At 46.2% G+C, this 20958-nt stretch overlaps 1 protein-coding gene across 6 annotated transcripts in view; it reads right to left on the bottom strand.

Moving 5' to 3' along the window:
• LOC126281577 (uncharacterized) overlaps positions 1 to 20958 on the bottom strand; it is a 280344-nt gene that overhangs the window by 56444 nt on the left and 202942 nt on the right. For 3 of the 6 annotated variants that reach the window (XM_049980654.1, XM_049980656.1, XM_049980655.1), the window contains exon 3: positions 6390 to 6434. The exons of the other annotated variants lie outside the window; for them this stretch is intronic. In XM_049980654.1, the coding sequence (XP_049836611.1) occupies positions 6390 to 6434 (45 nt within the window). The remainder of the gene's footprint in view (positions 1 to 6389; positions 6435 to 20958) is intronic. 6 annotated transcript variants of the gene reach the window in all.

The following is a 20958-nucleotide window of genomic DNA, read 5'->3' as shown; positions in this document are numbered from 1 at the left end:
CGAACAATTTAACGAAACATCACCGATATGCGCTTTCGGAGCCGAAGGTCCACTCGTGTATTCTCAATGACTGCACTACACAAAGCTTTACGCCTCGCCTGAGCTCGTCAACACCGACATTGGACTGTTGATGACTGGAAACATGTTGCCTTGTCGGACGAATCTTGTTTCAAATTGTATGGAGACAGTCTCATGAATCCATAGACCCTGCTTGTCAGCAGGGGACTGTTCAAGCTGGTGGAGGCTCTGTAATGGTGTGGCGAGTGTGCAGCTGGATTGGTATGAGACCCCTGGTACGTCTAGATACGACACTGACAGGTGACACCTACGTAAGCATTTTGTCTGATCAGCTGGATCCATTTAGGTCCACTGCGCTTTCCGACAGACGTGAGCCATTCCAGCAGGAGACTGCGACGCCCCACACGTCAGAATTGCTACATAGTGGCTCCAGGAACACTGTTCTGAGTTTAAACACTTGCTTGTCACCAAACTCCCCAGACATGAACATTATTAAACATATCTTAGATGCCTTGCTACGTGGTATTCGGAAGAGATGTCCGCCCCCTCGTGCTCTTACGAATTTGCGGACAGCCCCTCAGGAATCCTACTGTCAGAACCCTCCAGCAGTACTTCAGACGTTAGTTTAGTCCATGCCACGTCTTGTTGCAGCAGTTCCGCGCGCTCGCAAGGGACCTACACGATATTAGGCAGCTGTACCAGTTTCTTTGGCTCTTCAGTGTAGGTCATCCATTGTGGGAATTGCGAATCTCGACGACTATCTCCGGTATCAGCAGTGGCATGGAATCGGCCCATGGAATTCAAGACTTTCGATAACGTTTCACTTTAAATGTAAAGTTTAAGTTGTTGTATAATTTCGCATTTGCCGTCGTTATTCCTGAGAAAAGGAATAGCAGATGACAGGCAGACAATCAGATAAAAATGGCAAAAAAAAACATTTTTTCTTCAGATATAATTACAAATGAAAATTTCGTGAATGTAGGGCAATGGGAAGTATTCTATAAATTTTGAGGAGTGATTTTACGAATATCGAAATATGTGACAAATGGCCTCATCTTTCGATTCATTGACTTCGGTGCTTAAATTTTATACACCGCCAAGGGACCGTAGATCTTAGCATGTGTCAAATTTCAACCTGAAACGTTTATCCGTTCCTGAGAAAAAGGACCTTAACAGACGAACAATTAAACTGACGGATAACAAATTATAAAACATTTTCTCGTTCCATATAATTACAAATTAATAATTTTAGGTTTTTGTGCTTTACTTGTACTGTGAAACCTTGCTGCTTGCCAAATTTCATGATTCTATGTCAACAGGAAATAGCCTATAGATTTTGTTGAGTGCGTTCGCGAGTACTAAAATATGTGACATAAATGGCCGTGTCTTATGACTGCTTTGAGTAAGAAGCTTTCACGCTGCCTAGGGACAAAAGACCTTAGTATGTGACAACATAAATTTCAACGTGATACATCTTCCCGTTCTTGAGAAAAATGGTTCTTAACTGTCGAACAGACAGACTGACGACAGGGTGATACTGTAAAGGTTCCTTTCCTACCGGTTGGGGTACGGAACCGTAAAAACGGTCACATTTATTGTGAAATGAGTAGACTACAGAAACATTTGATGCGCCTGGAACGATGTTCGTAACCAAGTGCTGCTAATGAGTTGCCGGGTGAGAGTGCACATTCTGTTTCTTCATAGTTGAAGTATACTCCACTAAAATTTTTTTGAAACTGAATAATTGCTGGAACACTTTTACAATTTCGGGAACAGATGATAGAAAATGTCAGCCAACATCCACTTCCTCTGAATGCATGTTCTACGTAATCCACCAGACAAATATCTTCTAGTACTATTTAAAGTTCTAACAAGGAAACATCACCAACTTCACCTCATATTTTAAGGAGAAAAAAACACACTTGTAAGACATAAGCCCCAGCATTCGAATCCGCGCGACAATTTGAGCCATAATTCAGAGAGTACGCAGTTATTACTTTATGGAAATACAGCTCCTGAACTTCCACGCGCACCTTGTGTTGTTGCTCCCTCTGGCCCATTACAGAGTTTAGTGCTCGAACGCGAAGTAATCTAAACTGGAGTGCGTCAAGGCAGGGTCAGTTTAATGCAAAAGCGACACAAGCCGCCGCTTGGAGCGCCAAGCTGAGAGGGGCTCATAAGGCGCACAAAGTGCCAAAATTTGTATACAAGGTGTATCATAATTAGCAGCCAAAACAACCCATCCCCATCATCAGATTTAGATTTATTTTCAAGGGTCGTACCAAGAGTCCAAGGAACGGTAACTAAGTTGTCTATAAAGAATCTATAAAATCAGGATTAGGTTGCATTTAACTTTGAATAAGCAGAGGTGAGAATAAGTTTATAGTCAGCTATTTCACATCCACTGTTGCGTAAGGCATTACCCTAGGTTGAACTATAACCATACGTTTCAGTGTTCGGGTATAAAGATCCATGACACTCCTGTGTATTTTCTAATGGTATTTGTATACGTTTTGTTAGGTCTTCGTTCTAGGTCTTTTCTTATTTTTGCAAGAACCTCCTTGCGCCATACGATCCATTTGCCTGGCTATAGGTACTGTTCGTCTCTCTAATCGCTTTATTTAGGACCAGAGTCATGTCTTTTACCACACATTACTTTTCGAAAATCCATTTGTTTCGGACGTGGACCTAGAGTCCACTTCTAGTGGAGGTAGGGGTCACAGTTTTCTATTGTCCCTGCCCCTCTTTTATGGTTTTGATATCATGGTGCCGGCCGCGATGGCCGAGCGGCTCTAGGCGCGTCAGTCCGGAACCGCGCGACTGCTACGGTAGCAGGTTCGAATCCTGTCTCGAGCATTGCTGTGTGTGATGTCCTTAGGTTAGTTACGTTTAAGTAGTTATAAGCTCTAGGCGACAGATGACCTCCGATGTTATATCCCATGGTGCTCAGAGCCAACTATCATACACTGAGAACCAACTAAAATATATATATAAGCCAGAAAAAATCAATGTCAACGTTTCCTCCAGCAACAGCGGTCACCTTACGACCTCTTACATTTTGATCTGAACTATAGCGCTACGGTCTCTGGGTGAGGTACCGAAGCTATTTGCAGTCACTTGCGTCCTACATAGCCACTTCTTATTAGGTGGATCACGCCCCCACTTAAAAATCATGCAAATGAATTTGAGGCTGACATATTCCTCTGTTTTAGCAATAAATACATCGGAAGGTAGTTACCCTCCCCCTGCCAAAAATTTCCTGCCACACATGCGTATCATTTTAATAGTAATAATAATAACAATAACAATGAAACATAACATTTTGTATATATTATAAACCGAAAGTATGTGAGTGTGTGAGAGATAGAGAGTTAGTATGTTTTTTGTCCTTTATGCTGAAATGGCTGGACGGATTTGGATGAAATTTGGAATGCACCTCTGAATTAACACATAGACTTCCTTATATCGAAGGGGTAGGGATCAAAAAGGAGTGTAGCCATTGACGTGTGAATGCTCGTGTCTTATTCTTTCTGAATGACAATGAGAGCACTTAGTGACTTGCAACAAACTTTACACATAATATCAAATCCTTAAGGAACTTCTTCTCGATAAAAATCCCCGCAAAGTGATGAGAGGAATAAATACTATCGCTGACTGTATTTTCGCATGCCCATGCAGTAAAACTGCTGAATAAAGCAGGACGTTTCAATTTATTACTTCTTTACTACTAATTGTATTCGTGACACATTTTACTGACATTATTCACAAATACCACTGAATGTACCAGCAATATGATTTCGCTGGATGATGCATAGTTCTGGAGATGTGACGTCACAAGCACTGAGCTGTGCGAAAAACTGCTGCATCATGTATGATTTTTATCTCTTCTTTACTATTAACTCTATTCACAATAAATTTCGCAGACAGCATTCACATACACTGGATGTACCTGCAAAATTACGTCATTGTTGCAACACATAGTTCAGGATATCGACGTCATATCATTGAGCTGCGTGAAAATGAAATTGTAGGGCGAAATTCGCTAGCGATACAAGTGAAGTCCGTGTACAAATACGTGTGAAATATGGTACGTGTGTGTGAAACATATCTGACACGTGTGCACGCGAGCGAAGCCGCGAATAAAAAGCTTGATACAGTGCTTTTATATTTTTGAGGTATGGGGAGGGGCCATGAAGACCCGCCCCTTTTCGATCCACTTATGATTTGTTTGTTTTACTGCCTCTTCTAGTAATATGGAACTTGGATCTCTCCTATTCTCACTGCTCCACATCACGAAATCTTTCCCTAAGTGAATCAAGCTAGTGGCGTTTTGTTTTTATGGAATTTCTCTGTGCAGCTATGTCACAATCTCTCTCCTAAAGTCGATGACATCAACAAAGTAGGTTATCGGGTTATCTTTTTGCGCTGCGTTTGCTTCAGTACTGAGAAAGGTATCCAAAGCAACATGGAACGAAACTGAATCATGAGAGTCAGGCCACAAAAGTGAAAAAGGATTCTAACAAAAAAATTCCTCCTGTGTCTTTGGGTACCACAGTACGAACTCCGATTCCCGACGGTGACGAAGGGTGGGCGACACACCGTCTGTTGGCAGTTGTTATGAACGTGATGGAAGATGGCTGTTACCGACTTGGAACTGCAAAAGGAATCTTTAAGCAGCTTTGCGCAAGACCAGAAGTCACTCTATGTCCAAAAAATTTAGTGATAATTGAAGACGTTCCTGACCACGAAATACCTCTCCGATATGCAGCTACGTCTCAGTCCACAGGAAGCAGTCAAGGATTCGTCAGGTGTATGTGCAACAGGAAATGACAAAATGTGTGAAAAAGAAAATTAAGTGCAATTCAGACTGTCACTCTAGCCTTCCCTGCTGCAAGAAGTAGGTCATACCAGTTTTGCCTTGTGTTTTATCGGTAATAATATTCTGTTCACATTCTTGTTTAAGTCATGAAAAGTATGTACAAGATCAAATTGTCAAAATGGAAAGTGTTTTTTGTGAAGAAGAAAAGTGAGTATTTACTGTAACAAGCACTTAAATCTCAGTTCTGCTTTCTTTTTTTTCGGAAAAGAATATGCTATGCTTTATTTCGCAGTTTTGTTCTTTCAATTTCAAATGCCTGTTAACTAATAAAGGCTCCTCATCTTGTGTCCTTTTGCACTGATGGCACATTGTATAGAATGCCTAGGAAAAGTATGTAACATTTTCACAAACAAACTTATACTTCATAGTTTGCATAAAACCATCACGCATTCTATACTTTACCTAACCATCCTATAGAACGCCGGGATTTGGCACACTGTCGGTAACAGGTAGACCGGTTCCCATCAGATCACCGAAGTTAAACAAAGTTGGGCGTGGCCTGTAGTTGGATAATTTACCGTCTGGTTACGCCGCCTGCTATTGACAATTTTCCCTTTGCCTTTGCGGCAGAGGGAACAGAAGGGGTGGTGGCGTGAAGTCCCTGATCATCTGTCTTTGCACCCATGTCCGAGATTCAGTTCCAGACCTATACGTAGTGTCCCATGAAGTGAGGGCGTGCAATACTTTTGATGATTATCCAACCGTCGGAAGGGGACGTCAAATTCGGCGGCCTCCTTTGTGAAACCCGTGCCAGCACTTAACCTACTTCTCTCGAAGAGCACCCTCTCCCTTCTCTCATAATCTTCAACAAGATCACGGCATTACACTATACCTCTCAACATTACAGTCTTTTACACTTACCTGATACCGAGCGAGGTGGCGCAGTGGTTAGCACACTGGACTCCCATTCGGGAGGACGACGGTTCAATCCCGTCTCCGGCCATCCTGATTTAGGTTTTCCGTGATTTCCCTAAATCGTTTCAGGCAAATGCCGGGATGGTTCCTTTGAAAGGGCACGGCCGATTTCCTTTCCAATCCTTCCCTAACCCGAGCTTGCTCTCCGTCTCTAATGACCTCGTTGTCGACGGGACGTTAAACACTAACCACCACCACTTAACTTATAGAAATCCACACACAGCTGCCGTACTTCGCGAAGGAAAAATCCTTTCTAATCAGTCGGCTGAACCTGCACTTCGGAGTCTCCCAGTGATTCACGCCGTACGACTTTACTTAACATTTTGGTTTCAATAGGCTTCCACCAGATCTGAAAAAACTGGATGATAAGCCCCAGCTATTCAAATCCTAGTTAAAAGTTAACTTGTGACACACTACCTTCTATACTGTACAAGAGCTCATCGCAGTACTTTAGGAATTTTTTTTTGTTATTTGTTATTTATTCTCATACTTTCTAATGATTTTTTCGTGTTTTATTATGCTTTAACTATTTGGCTTGTAAATCCTTTAATCAGCTTTCTGTAAACTACGTACTTACTCTTTCCATGACCAAGTAGCTTTGGCTCGTATGATCCCACGGAACCTGATAAATAAACAAAACAATTAAAAGGATACAGAGATGTTTAAAGAAACTGAATTGGTAGACGCTTGTAGAGAAACGCAAACTATCCCGTGAAATCCTAGTTAACGAAGTTTCAAGAACCAGCTTTAGGTGAAGAATCTAGAAATACACAACAACCTCCTAAATAAATAACAAGCAGGGACAATATTTGATTAATTACAGTGGACACTTAGGTATTTAAGAAAACGTTTTTCCCGGATGCATACGCGAATGGAACGGCAAGAAGCCCTAATAAGTGGTAAAATGGGAAATAACCTCTGCCGTGCATTTCGCAGTGGTTTGCACACTGCAGATATAGACTAGATGTAGACCTGGAAACGCCTCGACTTAATGCTTGCTCTGTCACAACCACAGGTGGAAGTACAACAGACCAAAAGCACTTTTTTAACAATCTAGTCAAATAGGGTGAATGTCTAAAATTTTAGATTTCAAATATGAAGCTAGGAAAGTATTAATTTCAAACTGTTACTGACTGATGGGAGGAAGGTGACAAGCGGGGAGGATTGGGGGAATCATTTTATTAATACACTGATCGTTATCAACAGAGCTGCACCAAGGCAGGCAGTAGATGGTATAGCATCTAGGAAATAATTGCGCTGTAAATAAGAAAGGACCAACATATATTGTACTACATAGCACAAAAAAGTACATGCCAATACAGTGTCGAGACTCTATGGTTGTGAGTGCAGGCATCAAAACGTGGAGCATTGGATTGTACAGGTCTCTGCCGCTTGCACCTGAGCGCACAGATCCAACATATTGGTGGGTGGAGATGGAGTCCTTACGACAAGCTCCATGACATCCCAGACATTCTCGGTCGGGGAGAAATCGGGCGATGCGATTGGCAATGCCAGAGTATTTACGGCTGCAAGCAACGTTCGAGAGATGGCAGCGGTATGAGGACGAAAGTTGTCTTGCTGAAATACGGCGTGAGAGTCGGCGTTCGCGAACAACAGATGATGCATGGCATCTATATACCGCGAGGCTGTCGAGGAGCCCGTTAGCGACACTAACGGAGAATGATCACCATAGGCTATCGCTTCCCACAGGTTCACTCCAGGGAGACCACAAACAGCTCTTCGTGGCGCCCTCCAATGCGCCTCCAGACACGGACCCCAGTGGTTATCTCCAAGGCAGAAGCGAGGCTCGACCCGAGTCGGGCGCAGCGCTGTAGGGGTGTGATTGGCAGGCGTCGTAATGGTTGGCATGCGGCGAGTCCTGAGTCACGCAGCTGCCTGCCTGTGGTATTAGCAATTACACGACGCTGCATACTACGCGGTACAGCCTGATGAACGCCCTTATCGTTACTTTCAGAACTGCTCGCTCTTGGCATACAATTCTTCGGTCCTCCCTCCTTGTGGTTCGTTTCGCAAGTCCAGATCCCATATATCGTGCATGTGTGCCTCTCTGTATCCACTGCCGCAAAGAACAGATGATATCTGCACGAACGGTGTGATGCGCATTACAACGGTATGGCCACTCAGCCTATCGCAGCTCCACGATGCAGCCAGCTGGGCAGTCTACTGTCAAACGTGTCACCTGGACATACTGAATGTCCAGATGATGCTGTAGTGACGCTACCCGCTGTCGCACTGGCCATTAGGGGCGCAATTAGAGAGGATGGGGCAAATAAAAGTGGCCCGGCCGAGTGGATACGATTTGAAGCAAATGTGCGCATATAACCACATCAACTTACTTCCAACACGATGGAGCAACTGCCCAAACGGCCAGCCGAACCTGGGAGCACATTTACGCAATCTTAACCTCTGACAGAGTTGTTGCCGGCCGCGGTGGTCTCGCGGTTCTAGGCGCGCAGTCCGGAACCGTGCGACTGCTACGGTCGCAGGTTCGAATCCTGCCTCGGGCATGGATGTGTGTGATGTCCTTAGGTTAGTTAGGTTTAAGTAGTTCTAAGTTCTAGGGGACTAATGACCACAGCAGTTGAGTCCCATAGTGCTCAGAGCCATTTGAACCATTTTGACAGAGTTGTTAGCAGAGGTCAGTCTAGTCGCGCTCCTAGCTGGTCACCCAAGTCACCTGATCTGTCAGTGTACGATTACTTTGTGTGGTGAGTCCTCAAGTCTAAGGTGTATCGCAACAACCCTCACAGTCTTCAAGAACTATAGCAGAACAGATCGGATGAGTTTGTAGCAATTCCAGGAGTTCAACTTAGGTCCACCTGCAGCAACTTTCCGACCAGGAGCCAAAATTACCAAGAGATGAATGGTCCCCACTGTCAACATTTGTTGGTAATGTATTTCATTTTCTCTGCCGTGTGTCTTTGTACCTGGGGACTCTGTTCTCTGGGCCACTTTTATTTCGCCCAATGTGTACCAGCCGCTGAACACATCACTATCTAAAAATGGCTCTGAGCACTATGGGACTTAACATCTGAGGTCATTAGTCCCCTAGAACTTAGAAGTACTTAAACCTAACTAACCTAAGGACATCTCAGAAATCCACGCCCGAGGCAGGATTCGAGCCTGCAACCGTAGCGGTCTCGCGGTTCCAGACTGTAGCGCCTAGAACCGCACGGCCACTCCGGCCGGCCCACTATCTAACCGGCGAGTGAGCGGCCGACTGTGCAAAAGTAATCATTGGCATAGCTGATGATGTGCAACATTTCCACTCATTTCGCAGTGGATAGGTTGGATCCATCTAGGCGCAGGTTTTTTTTAATTACAAACAGTGTTTCATTAAGTCGGCAAAGCCGCCACCAAGTTCCGAATTCCGGTGAATGCAGTACCCGAAAGACGTGTGCATGCGTGGAAGCGCGGAAGAATGGACTAAAAGACGCTAAATCCACTGTCCTCTGTTGTGCAGAAACAAGAAAATAACAAATTTAGTCAGTCATTGCATTTTACTCGTCGTGACAGGCCGATACATATTTACGTCAGAGTTATTGCAGTTACATTTGATTTCTTTTTAAAGAGCGTTACGAAATTAGAACTGCGTGTCGTAAAAGAGTTCCTGCCGGGAAGGGGGCATATATTTGTTACATCCCACTTTTAACACCAATTGTAAAGTTGGGGGAAGTTTACGAGGGACTTCTGCAACCGATGTTAATGTGTAAAATGGCACGGAAGGAGGAAGAAGGTTGTTAAATATGCCTCGTGACGACAGTTTGCAGGAGGTCGAGCGGTGAGGATTTGGTAGTGGGCATCCAGGGCTGCAGTTAAATGACAAAACAGGGAATTAAGTACAATAAAGAGGATGTACAGGGTGTCCGAAAAGTCTTTCTCTGATTACATAAATTGATAACTCAGGCTAGAAGTAAGATACAAATATGAAACTTGTGTCGAATTGTTTACAACTATCAAAGTTATTTTTTCTGTTTTAGGTTCGCAGTACGTAAGTAGTGGATGAGGTGCAGTGCCCAAGAAGCCATGTTAACCAATCAGGAGAAGGCACAATGTGTCCTGTGGTACCATGAGACACGATCACCAATCACAGTGCAGATGCAGTTCCAGACAACATTTGGAAGGAATCCACCTGATGTCAAGAACATTAAAGCCTGGTACGAGAGGTTCAAGAACACAGGATCGGTTGCTGACCTTCCGAGGTCTGGTCGAACAGGAACCTCAGCAGACAGGGTGGAAGCTGTAAGGCAGTCTTTTCTACAAAGTCCGAAGAAATCGGTGCGCAGGGCCTCACGTGAATTACAGATGCCGAAAAGCTCTCTCCATGACATTTTACATAAACGTTTATTGTTTCGTGCATACAAAGTGCAAATCGTTCAGGCCTTGTTGCCCAATGACAGTACACGCCGATATGACTTTGCGGTCGACATGCTATCACGTATTGAGGGCCGGCCGCGGAGGTCTAGTGGTTCTAGGCGCTCAGTCCGGATCCGCGCGACTGCTACGGTCGCAGGTTCGAATCCTGCCTCGGGCATGGATGTGTGTGATGTCCTTAGGTTAGTTAGGTTTAAGTAGTTCTAAGTTCTAGGGGACTTATGACCTCAGCAGTTGAGTCCCATAGTGCTCAGAGCCATTTGAACCATTTTTGAACGTATTGAGGACGATGGTAGTTATCTCAGATGAACTGCCTTTTCCGACGAAGCGGCCTTTTCTTTCAGTGGAGTAGTGAATAGCTATAATGTGCGCATTTGGGGTTCACAATCCCCTGGCGAGGTCATGGAGTGCACCAGAGGCAGTCCAAAGGTGAATGTTTGGTGCGCGCTATTGCACGATCGAATTATCGGGCCATTCTTCTTCGCTGAGGCTACCATCACATCTGCAGTGTATCTGGACATGTTGCAACTGTATGCTGTTCCTGAGCTGCTTCAGTATCACCCCGATGTCTTGTTTCAGCAAGATGGTGCACCGCCTCACTGGGGTTTGGACTTCCGTGCCTATCTCGATATGACCTTTCCTGGGCGATGGATTGGTCGTGATGGGCCAACACGCTCTCCTGACATAACCCCATTAGACTTATTTTTATGGTGTTATGTCAAGGACGAGTTCTACTGAACACATGTACCAGATCTTGAAACCCTGGGGCAACGGATAACCACAGTCGTTGAATCGATCCCTCCAGTAATGTTGGCTAATGTGTGGACGGAAATTGAATATCGCCTAGATGCGCTATGTGCTATCAAGGGTGCTCATGTGGAAGCTTACTGATGTGTGCTAAAACTTTGATAGTTTGTAAACAATTAGACACCAGTTTCATATTTGTATCTTACTTCTAGCATGAGTTATCAATTTATGTAATCAGGGAAAGATTTTTCGGACGCCCTGTATTTCGATATACGGAGTACAAAAGGCGCGCCTAGGGTCGGAAATTAGCAGGTTTAGGCCAGTCTAGGGGGTCGAACAATTAATTAAAATGGACAACGAAAGGGGAAGCGGTTCATGTTGACTTACGCTGGTGGCCGGTCGCGAAGAACAGAGCCAGGGCACTGCCTTAAAAAAAGGACATCTGTTCTGTTAGAGGTCTGGATTACAAAAGAAGGAAGCAATGCGTTCTGCACCGCACAAGACTCCAGCGTCCACATACGTGATCGGTATCCCGGGCACCCTATTGGCTAAAACCAATGGCGTAAATTCGCTAGCACTTTCAGCAGAGGGCTCAGGGCGTCTACTGTCAGCAGCTGTAACTGGACAGAACTGCCTCGGTTTTGAGAGACAAGCGACTTGTGTCACGTAGACACGGCTGAATTTCTCTGGGAGAAAACTTGTAAAGATTCCACTGGGCCTCTGAAATAATTATTTCAAACTAATTCCCTAAAATATTCCTTGACTGGCTGCCATCCTGTACAGTGTCGCATTGTCTGTAATATTATTCCAAGGATATACACGGTCCTGTCGCATTAATGAGACCACTGACTCTGTTTGATGTCAAGTGCATAAATCACTCACAGACAGCAGGCGACAGCACTTGCAATCGAGGGTATGTAAAGATTGTCTAAGTATACCGTAGTTGCCAAAATAAAGCTGTCCAAAACCGGCGTCGAGACAATAGTGGTGCACCACGAGCCATAGGATGAACGATGGCTGTGGAGACGTGTACCGGCTAACAGACGTGCAACTATTAAGCAACTGATCGTCCAGATGAACCAAGGGGCTACCAACAGTGCCTACCCGACGACCGTTCAGCGAATGCTGCTGCGTACGGGCTTCCGCAGCAGGTGTCTGGTTCATACACCAGTGCTGCCTCCTGTTTATCGCGACGAAGCTGGAATTTGCACGCCAATACCGCAATTGGAAGTCGAGTGGCGACAGGTGGCCTTTTCGGATGGACCAAGTTTTAGTGCACGTACGGTGTGGGACGTCTGAAAGCAAACAATCTACATCTACATTTATACTCCGCAAGTCACCCAACGGTGTGTGGCGGAGGGCACTTTACGTGCCACTGTCATTACCTCCCTTTCCTGTTCCAGTCGCGTATGGTTCGCGGGAAGAAAGACTGTCTGAAAGCCTCCGTGCGCTCTCTAATCTCTCTAATTTTACATTCGTGATCTCCTCGGGAGGTATAAGTAGGGGGAAGCAATATATTCGATACCTCATCCAGAAACGCACCCTCTCGAAATCTGGCGAGCAAGCTACACCGCGATGAAGAGCGGCTCTCTTGCAGAGTCTGGCACTTGAGTTTGTCAAACATCTCCGTAACGCTATCACGGTTACCAAATAACCCTGTGACGAAACGCGCCGCTCTTCTTTGGATCTTCTCTATTTCCTCCGCAAACCCGATCTGGTACGGATCCCACACTGATGAGCAAGGTATAGGTCGAACGAGTGTTCTGTAAGCCACCTCCCTTGTTGATGAACTACAGTTTCTAAGGACTCTCCCAATGGATCTCAACCTGGTACGCGCCTTACCAACAGTTAATTTTATATGATCATTCCACTTCAGATCGTTCCGCACGCATACTCCGAGATATTTTACAGAAGTAACTGCTACCAGTGTTTGTTCCGCTATCATATAATCATACAATAAAGGATCCTTCTTTCTACACTCCTGGAAATTGAAATAAGAACACCGTGAATTCATTGTCCCAGAAGGGGAAACTTTATTGACACATTCCTGGGATCAGATACATCACATGATCACACTGACAGAACCACAGGCACATAGACACAGGCAACAGAGCATGCACAATGTCGGCACTAGTACAGTGTATATCCACCTTTCGCAGCAATGCAGGCTGCTATTCTCCCATGGAGACGATCGTAGAGATGCTGGACGTAGTCCTGTGGAACGGCTTGCCATGACATTTCCACCTGGCGCCTCAGTTGGACCAGCGTTCGTGCTGGACGTGCAGACCGCGTGAGACGACGCTTCATCCAGTCCCAAACATGCTCAATGGGGGACAGATCCGGAGATCTTGCTGGCCAGGGTAGTTGACTTACACCTTCTAGAGCACGTTGGGTGGCACGGGATACATGCGGACGTGCATTGTCCTGTTGGAACAGCAAGTTCCCTTGCCGGTCTAGGAATGGTAGAACGATGGGTTCGATGACGGTTTGGATGTACCGTCTACTATTCAGTGTCCCCTCGACGATCACCAGAGGTGTACGGCCAGTGTAGGAGATCGCTCCCCACACCATGATGCCGGGTGTTGGCCCTGTGTGCCTCGGTCGTATGCAGTCCTGATTGTGGCGCTCATCTGCACTGCGCCAAACACGCATACGACCATCATTGGCACCAAGGCAGAAGCGACTCTCATCGCTGAAAGCGACTCTCATCGCTGAAGACGACACGTCTCCATTCGTTCCTCCATTCACGCCTGTCGCGACACCACTGGAGGCGGGCTGCACGATGTTGGGGCGTGAGCGGAAGACGGCCTAACGGTGTGCGGGACCGTAGCCCAGCTTCATGGAGACGGTTGCGAATGGTCCTCGCCGATACCCCAGGAGCAACAGTGTCCCTAATTTGCTGGGAAGTGGCGGTGCGGTCCCCTACGGCACTGCGTAGGATCCTACGGTCTTGGCGTGCATCCGTGCGTCGCTGCGGTCCGGTCCCAGGCCGAAGGGCACGTGCACCTTCCGCCGACCACTGGCGACAACATCGATGTACTGTGGAGACCTCACGCCCCACGTGTTGAGCAATTCGGCGGTACGTCCACCCGGCCTCCCGCATGCCCACTATACGCCCTCGCTCAAAGTCCGTCAACTGCACATACGGTTCACGTCCACGCTGTCGCGCTATGCTACCAGTGTTAAAGACTGCGATGGAGCTGCGTATGCCATGGCAAACTGGCTGACACTGACGGCGGCGGTGCACAAATGCTGCGCAGCTAGCGCCATTCGACGGCCAACATCGCGGTTCCTGGTGTGTCCGCTGTGCCGTGCGTGTGATCATTGCTTGTACAGCCCTCTCGCAGTGTCCGGAGCAAGTATGGTGGGTCTGACACACCGGTGTCAATGTGTTCTTTTTTCCATTTCCAGGAGTGTATGTATTCTGCAACCAGAAGGTAGCGTTGTGGTCAGGGGTATGTTTTCGTGGCATTCTCTGGGTGATCTCGCCATTCCGGAATCCACAGTGGATCCACTCAACTATTCATATACCCTTGGAGGTCACGCCCACCCCTACCCCTGGAGTTTGATTTCCCTCGGCACGGTAGCATCTGCCAGGACAACAATGCGACGTGTCACAAGGCTCACAGTGTACGTGTGTGGTTTGAAGAGCACCAGGGAGTTTACAATATTCCTCTGACCACCAAACTCCCCGGATTTAAACCAGATGGAGGATGTGTGGGAGCACCTCGATCGGGCTGTGCGCGCCATTGATTCTCAACCGAGAAACCTAGCGCAGCTTGCCAAGGCATTGGAGTCGCCCAGGTTCCACACGTCTGTCGGCAACGGTGGTTATTCAGGCTTCTGACAGTTGTCACATTAATGTGACACTCCTCCGCTGTTCAATAACCGCGTGACTGCTACGGTCGCAGGTTCGAATCCTGCCTGGGGCATGGATGTGTGTGATGTCCTTAGGTTAGTTAGGTTTAAGTAGTTCTAGGGGACTGATGAACTCAGATGTTAAGCCCCAAAGTGCTCAGAGCCATTTGAACCATTTTTTCGCTGTTCGATCGTGTGTATCGGAGAGCACCGAATTACGTAGGGATTCAAAGGGAACGGCGATGGACTGGAACAGCACATTACGTCCACATGCTAATACTTTTTTATTGGTCTTTTCCACTGACGCACATGTACATTACCATGAGGAGTGAGGTACACGTACACACGTGGTTTCCGTTTTAATTATGAAGTGGAACAGAGTGTGTCCCACTGGAAACGCGTCGACGTATGTGGCACCAGCATGATGGTGCACCTGCACATTCCGCAATTAACACTAGGCTGACCCTTGACCTGATGTTCGACGGGCGTTTCATAGGACGTGGAGGACGCATAAATTGGCCAGTCCTTTCTCCTGATCTTACACCTCTGGACTTGTTTCTTGGGGTACGTTAAAGGAGAATGTGTACCGTGATGTGCCTACAACCCCAGAGGATATGAAACAACGTATTTTGGCAGCCTGCGGCGATATTACACCAGGTGTACTGCGGCGTGCACGACATTCATTACGCCAGAGATTGCGATTGTGTGCAGCAAATGATGGCCACCACATTGAACATCTATTGGCCTGATATGTCGGGACACACTCTATTCCACTCCGTAATTGAAAACGGAAACCACGTGTGTACGTGTACCTCACGCCTCATGGTAATGTACATGTGTGTCAGTGAAAAAGACCAATAAAAAGGTGCTGGCATGTGGACGTAATGTGCTGTTCCAGTCTCTTCTGTACCTAAGGTCCGTCGCCGTTCCCTTTGGATCCCTAAGTAATTCGGTGCTCTCCGATACACACTACCGAACAGCGGCGGAGTGGTACTCAAGCGTCAACTTTAGGTTACAATATCTCCGGACGTAATTAACATTTTACGATGCAACAAACGGCACTGATTACGTATTTGTTTATATGTTCAGATGTGCTAACCAAACTAACGGGGTTCCATTTAAAAAAATGTAGGTTTGTGTTAAAAAAATACTTTCGTGCATTTCTTTATGGTTTGTATTAACCAATTACACTAGCCCCTCTCCTCACGTTCGGTCTGAGGAATCGATTTGTCAGCATTTGATGTGGTTTACGAAATGTATCCAGCGGTAACGTTAGGTGATTCGGTTTCAGCGGATCTCCTGATTGTATACTGTCTAGTTTTGATCTTTTTAATTATTTTGCGTGTTCTCTTGTAAATCCGTGGTGTTAAATAGTTTTATGACTAACAAATACGTACACATGTTTTAGTCTATTTTGCTGGATGTACATAGAGATTTTGTTTAACGCAACTACTTTCATTCTGTAGATCTGAGGGCTCTTCTGATTACCCGTGACTTTCTGTAAGCTAGCTCTGTACATCCTGATATACACTACTTTTATTATGCAGAGGGCCTGAAGATGGCATAGTGGAATGCCGAAAATGGTAACTCTCAAAATAAAATAAAATAACAGCTCTTTTACACGGCTGTTGGAGAATTCATCGATATTGACAATTACGTAACCAGCGGATGTCCCCTGTCCATGATGGATCCAGCAGAGATTGTGGCAAATGTTATTGTTATGCGTGATTCTGTTACTGTGGGTCCGAAAAGAGCATGACGCCGCCGTGTTCGAGAAATGTGTGTGTGTCCATCAACAATGCACAGAATCTTAACAAAAGAGTAGCACTTAGACCCATACAGTATTCAGTTAACACAGGAACTTAAATTACAAGATCGTGAAAAACGACTGCAGTTTATGCAGTGGATCCTGGGAAAGGAACGAGAGAACGACGGTTTCAGAAAGGGCACCATTTCCTCAGATGAAGTTCATTTCCATTTTAACAGCTCTGTGAACAAGCATAACTGCCGAATATGGGGATCAGAGAACCCAAGAATAATTCACTAAAAAGACATCTATCTTCGGCAGTTAAGGTTTGCTGAGAGATTTGGAGTGGGGGCTTAAACGGTCCTTACTTTTTTGATGGTGTACAAAGAAGGGCTTGTCACGGTGAACGGAGTTCGTTATTATGGGATACTCACAGCTTTCTTTTCGGCACGTCTGGACCAAACGAACATCGACAATTTATGGTTCGAACAAGACGGTGCAGCTTCCCAAACTTCAGGAGGCAGTGTCTCTTTGTAGCGTGAAAAGTTACCGGACAGACTAATCTCGTTACGAGGAGACAAAATCTGCCCACCTCGATCTTGTGACCTGACACCTTGCGACTTTTTCGTATGGGGGCGCTAAGCCACGAGTTTAGCAGAACAAACCCCGTGATTTGTTGGAAGTCAAACAAGAAATTCGCTGTGTCCTCGACGAAGTTGAAAAAGTGCGAGCGGATGATGGTTAACTTCATGGAATGAGCGATTACGTGCATGGCTAGTAGGGTCATATGCCCGATACTACATTTCACTTTTAAACCTCAACATTTCCTGACAGAATGGTGTGTTTTGTTTGCTTGTTTCATATAAATAACCTCGATTTATGGTAGCTTAAAACCCGACGTCCTTTTTGAGAGACCATTTAGCTGAAAAATTGTGGCATAATCTTTGGTAAGCAAAGGAGCAGCTCACAGAAGTGTAGACAGCAGATCAACTTGCCTTCGGTTCCTAAAAGGCGAAAGGTTTCGTCGAAAAGCGGCAGTGTGCATCGCGTCTCATTATAAAAGAGAACTGCGACTGCTGTAGCAGCGCCATTCCCACGGCGTCGGCCTGGCTGTAGCCAAGGCTGGGAACGGGGCTCTCGCTTCCGGAGAAGCCGTGAGCCAGAGCCGAGCTGAGGTGAGGCCTCGCCGCTCACAGGGACGCTCCGCTTCCCAGAAGGCGGCGCGCGACGCCAAGCGATGTGCGAGACACCGTCCGGCTGTCGCTGTCTGCACCAAGCGCTCTCTTCTACATCTTGTTATGACCTTCAGCACGGAGAGTGTTTTCATGCATCTGTCCACGACAGTCTCTTCCGTTAAAGCATCTTCATCTACACTATCTTACCCGAAGTACCTAACATATAATGGAGAACCGAAGAAACTGGAACATCTACTCAATATCGTGTAGGGCCCCTGCAGGCACACAGAAGTGCCGCAACACGACGTGACATGGACTCGACTAACGTCTGACGTAGTGCAGGAGGGAACTGACACTATGTATCCTGCAAGGCTGTCCATAAATCCGTAAGAGTACAAGGGGTTGGAGATCTCTCCTGAACACCACGTTGCAAGGAAACGCTCACCGATAGATCTGTACCTACAGATTGGAAAATTGCGCAGGTCGCACCAGTGTTTAAGAAGGGTACTAGGAGTGTAAGTAGGCTGTTTAGGTTTTCTTATTGGTAACGCCACGTAGCGCTCTGTAGGAAAATCACTGGCGGTGCTGTGTGTAGTCTGTGTCTAGTTTGCATTGTTGTCTGCCATTGTAGTGTTGGGCAGCTGGATGTGAACAGCGTGTAGCGTTGCGCAGTTGGAGGTGAGCCGCCAGCAGTGGTGGATGTGGGGAAGTGAGATGGCGCATTTTTGAGAGCGGATGATCTGGACGTGTGTCCATCAGAAACAGTACATTTGTAAGAATGGATGTCATGAACTGCTGTATATATATTATCATTTTTGAACGCTATTGAGGTAAATACATTGTTTGTTCTCTATCAAAATCTTTCATTTGCTAACTATGCCTATCAGTAGTTAGTGCCTTCAGTAGTTTGAATCTTTTATTTAGCTGGCAGTAGTGGCGCTCGCTGTATTGCATTAGTTCGAGTAACCAAGATTTTTGTGAGGTAAGTGATTTGTGAAACGTATCGGTTAATGTTAGTCAGGGCCAATCTTTTGTAGGGATTACTGAAATATTGCGTTGCGCCAAAAATATTGTTTGTCTGTTTGAGCATAGTCTTGTACAATTTTTCTAAGGGGCCGTTTCAGGAGTAATCCATTGAACTACAGACCTATATCATTGACGTCGGTTTGCAGCAGGGTTTTGGAGCATATACTGTATTCAAACATTATGAATCACCGAAGGGAACGACCTATTGATACGTAACCAGTATGGTTTCAGAAAAGACCGTTCTTGTGCAACGCAGCTAGCTCTTCATTCGCGGCCGGCCGCGGTGGTCTAGCGGTTAAGGCGCTCAGTCCGGAACCGCGCGACTGCTACGGTCGCAGGTTCGAATCCTGCCTCTGGCATGGATGTGTGTGATGTACTTAGGTTAGTTAGGTTTAAGTAGTTCTAAGTTCTAGGGGACTGATGACCACAGGTGTTAAGTCCCATAGTGCTCAGAGCCAATTTTTTTTCTTTATTCGCACGAAGTAATGGCCGCTATCGACGGGGGATCTCAAGTTGATTCCGTATTTCTAGATTTACGGAAAGCTTTTGACACCGTTCCTCACAAGCGACTTCTAAAAATGGTTCAAATGGCTCTGAGCACTATGGGACTTAACGGCTGTGGTCATCAGTCCCCTAGAACTTAGAACTACTTAAACCTAACTAACCTAAGGACATCACACACATCCATGCCCGAGGCAGGATTCGAACCTGCGACCGTAGCAGTCGCACGATTCCGGACTACGCGCCTAGAACCGCGAGAGGCCTATGGGGGTATCGTCTCAGTTGTGCGACTGGATTCGTGATTTCCTGTCAGGAAGGTCGCAGTTCGTAGTAATAGACAGCAAATCATCGAGTAAAACTGAAGTGATATCAGGTGTTCCCCAGGGAAGCGTCCTGGGACCTCTGTTGCTCCTGATCTATACGAATGACCTGGGTGACAATCTGAGCAGTGCTCTTAGGTTGTTCGCAGATGATGCTGTAATTCACCGTGTAGTGACGAAGACCAGTATCAGTTGCAAAGCGATTTAGAAAAGATTGCTGTATGGTGTGCGCACTGTTCGGGAGTGGAATGCTAGAGAGATAGTATGATTGTGGCTCGATGAAACCTCTGCCAAGCACTTAAATGTGAATTGCGGAGTAATCATGTAGATGTAGATATGCTCAATAATATTCATGTGAAGTGAGTTTGGTGGCCAGCGGAAGTGTTTAAAATCAGAAGAGTGTTCCTGGAGGCACTGTGTAGCAATTCTGGACGCGTGGGGTGTCGCACCGTCCTGCTGGAATTGCCCAAGTCCGTCGGAATGCGCAATGGACATGAATGGATGCACGTGATCAGACAGAATGCTTACGTACGTGTCACCTGTCAGAGTCGTATCTAGACGTATCAGGGGTCTCATATCAAATAAACTGCATACTCGCCACATCATTACAGAGCCTCCTACAACTTGAACAGCCCATGCTGACATTCAGGGTCCATGGTTCAAATGGCTCTGAGCACTATGGGACTTAACTTCATAGGTCATCAGTCCCCTAGAACTTAGAACTACTTAAACCTAACTAACGTAAGGACACCACACACATCCATGAAGGAGGCAGGATTCGAACCTGCGACCGTAGCGGTCGTGCGGTTCCAGACTGAAGCGCCTAGAACCGCTCGGTCACTCCGGCCGGCTACAGGGTCCATGGATTCGTGAGGGTGTCTCCATACCCGTACATGTCCATCCGCTCGATAAAATTTAAAACGACACTCTTCCGATCAGGCATCATGTTTCCAGTCATCGACAATCCAATGTCTTTGTTGACTGACCCAGGCGAGGCAGCCATCAAGGGTATACGAGCGGGCCTTCGGCTCCGAAAGCCCATATCGATAATGTTTCGTTGAATTGTTCGCACACTGACATTTGTTGATGGCCCAGACTGAAATCTGCAGCAATTTAAGGAAGGGTTGCACTCCTGTCACGTTGAACGATTCTGTTCAGTCGTCGTTGACCCCTTCTTGCAGGATCTTTTTCCGGTCGCAGCGATGTCGAAGTTTTTATGTTTTGCCGGAATCCTGGTATTCACGGCAGACTCGTGAAATGGTCGTACGGGAAAATCCCCACTTCATCGCTACCTCGGACTTCCTGTGTCCCATCGTTCGGGCGCCGACTATAACACCACGTTCAAACTGACTTAAATCTTGATAACCTGCCATTGTA

This window comes from Schistocerca gregaria, chromosome 7 (assembly GCF_023897955.1).
Source record: "Schistocerca gregaria isolate iqSchGreg1 chromosome 7, iqSchGreg1.2, whole genome shotgun sequence".
Lineage (NCBI taxonomy): Eukaryota > Metazoa > Arthropoda > Insecta > Orthoptera > Acrididae > Schistocerca > Schistocerca gregaria.
This window is presented reverse-complemented; position numbering and strand designations above follow the sequence as displayed.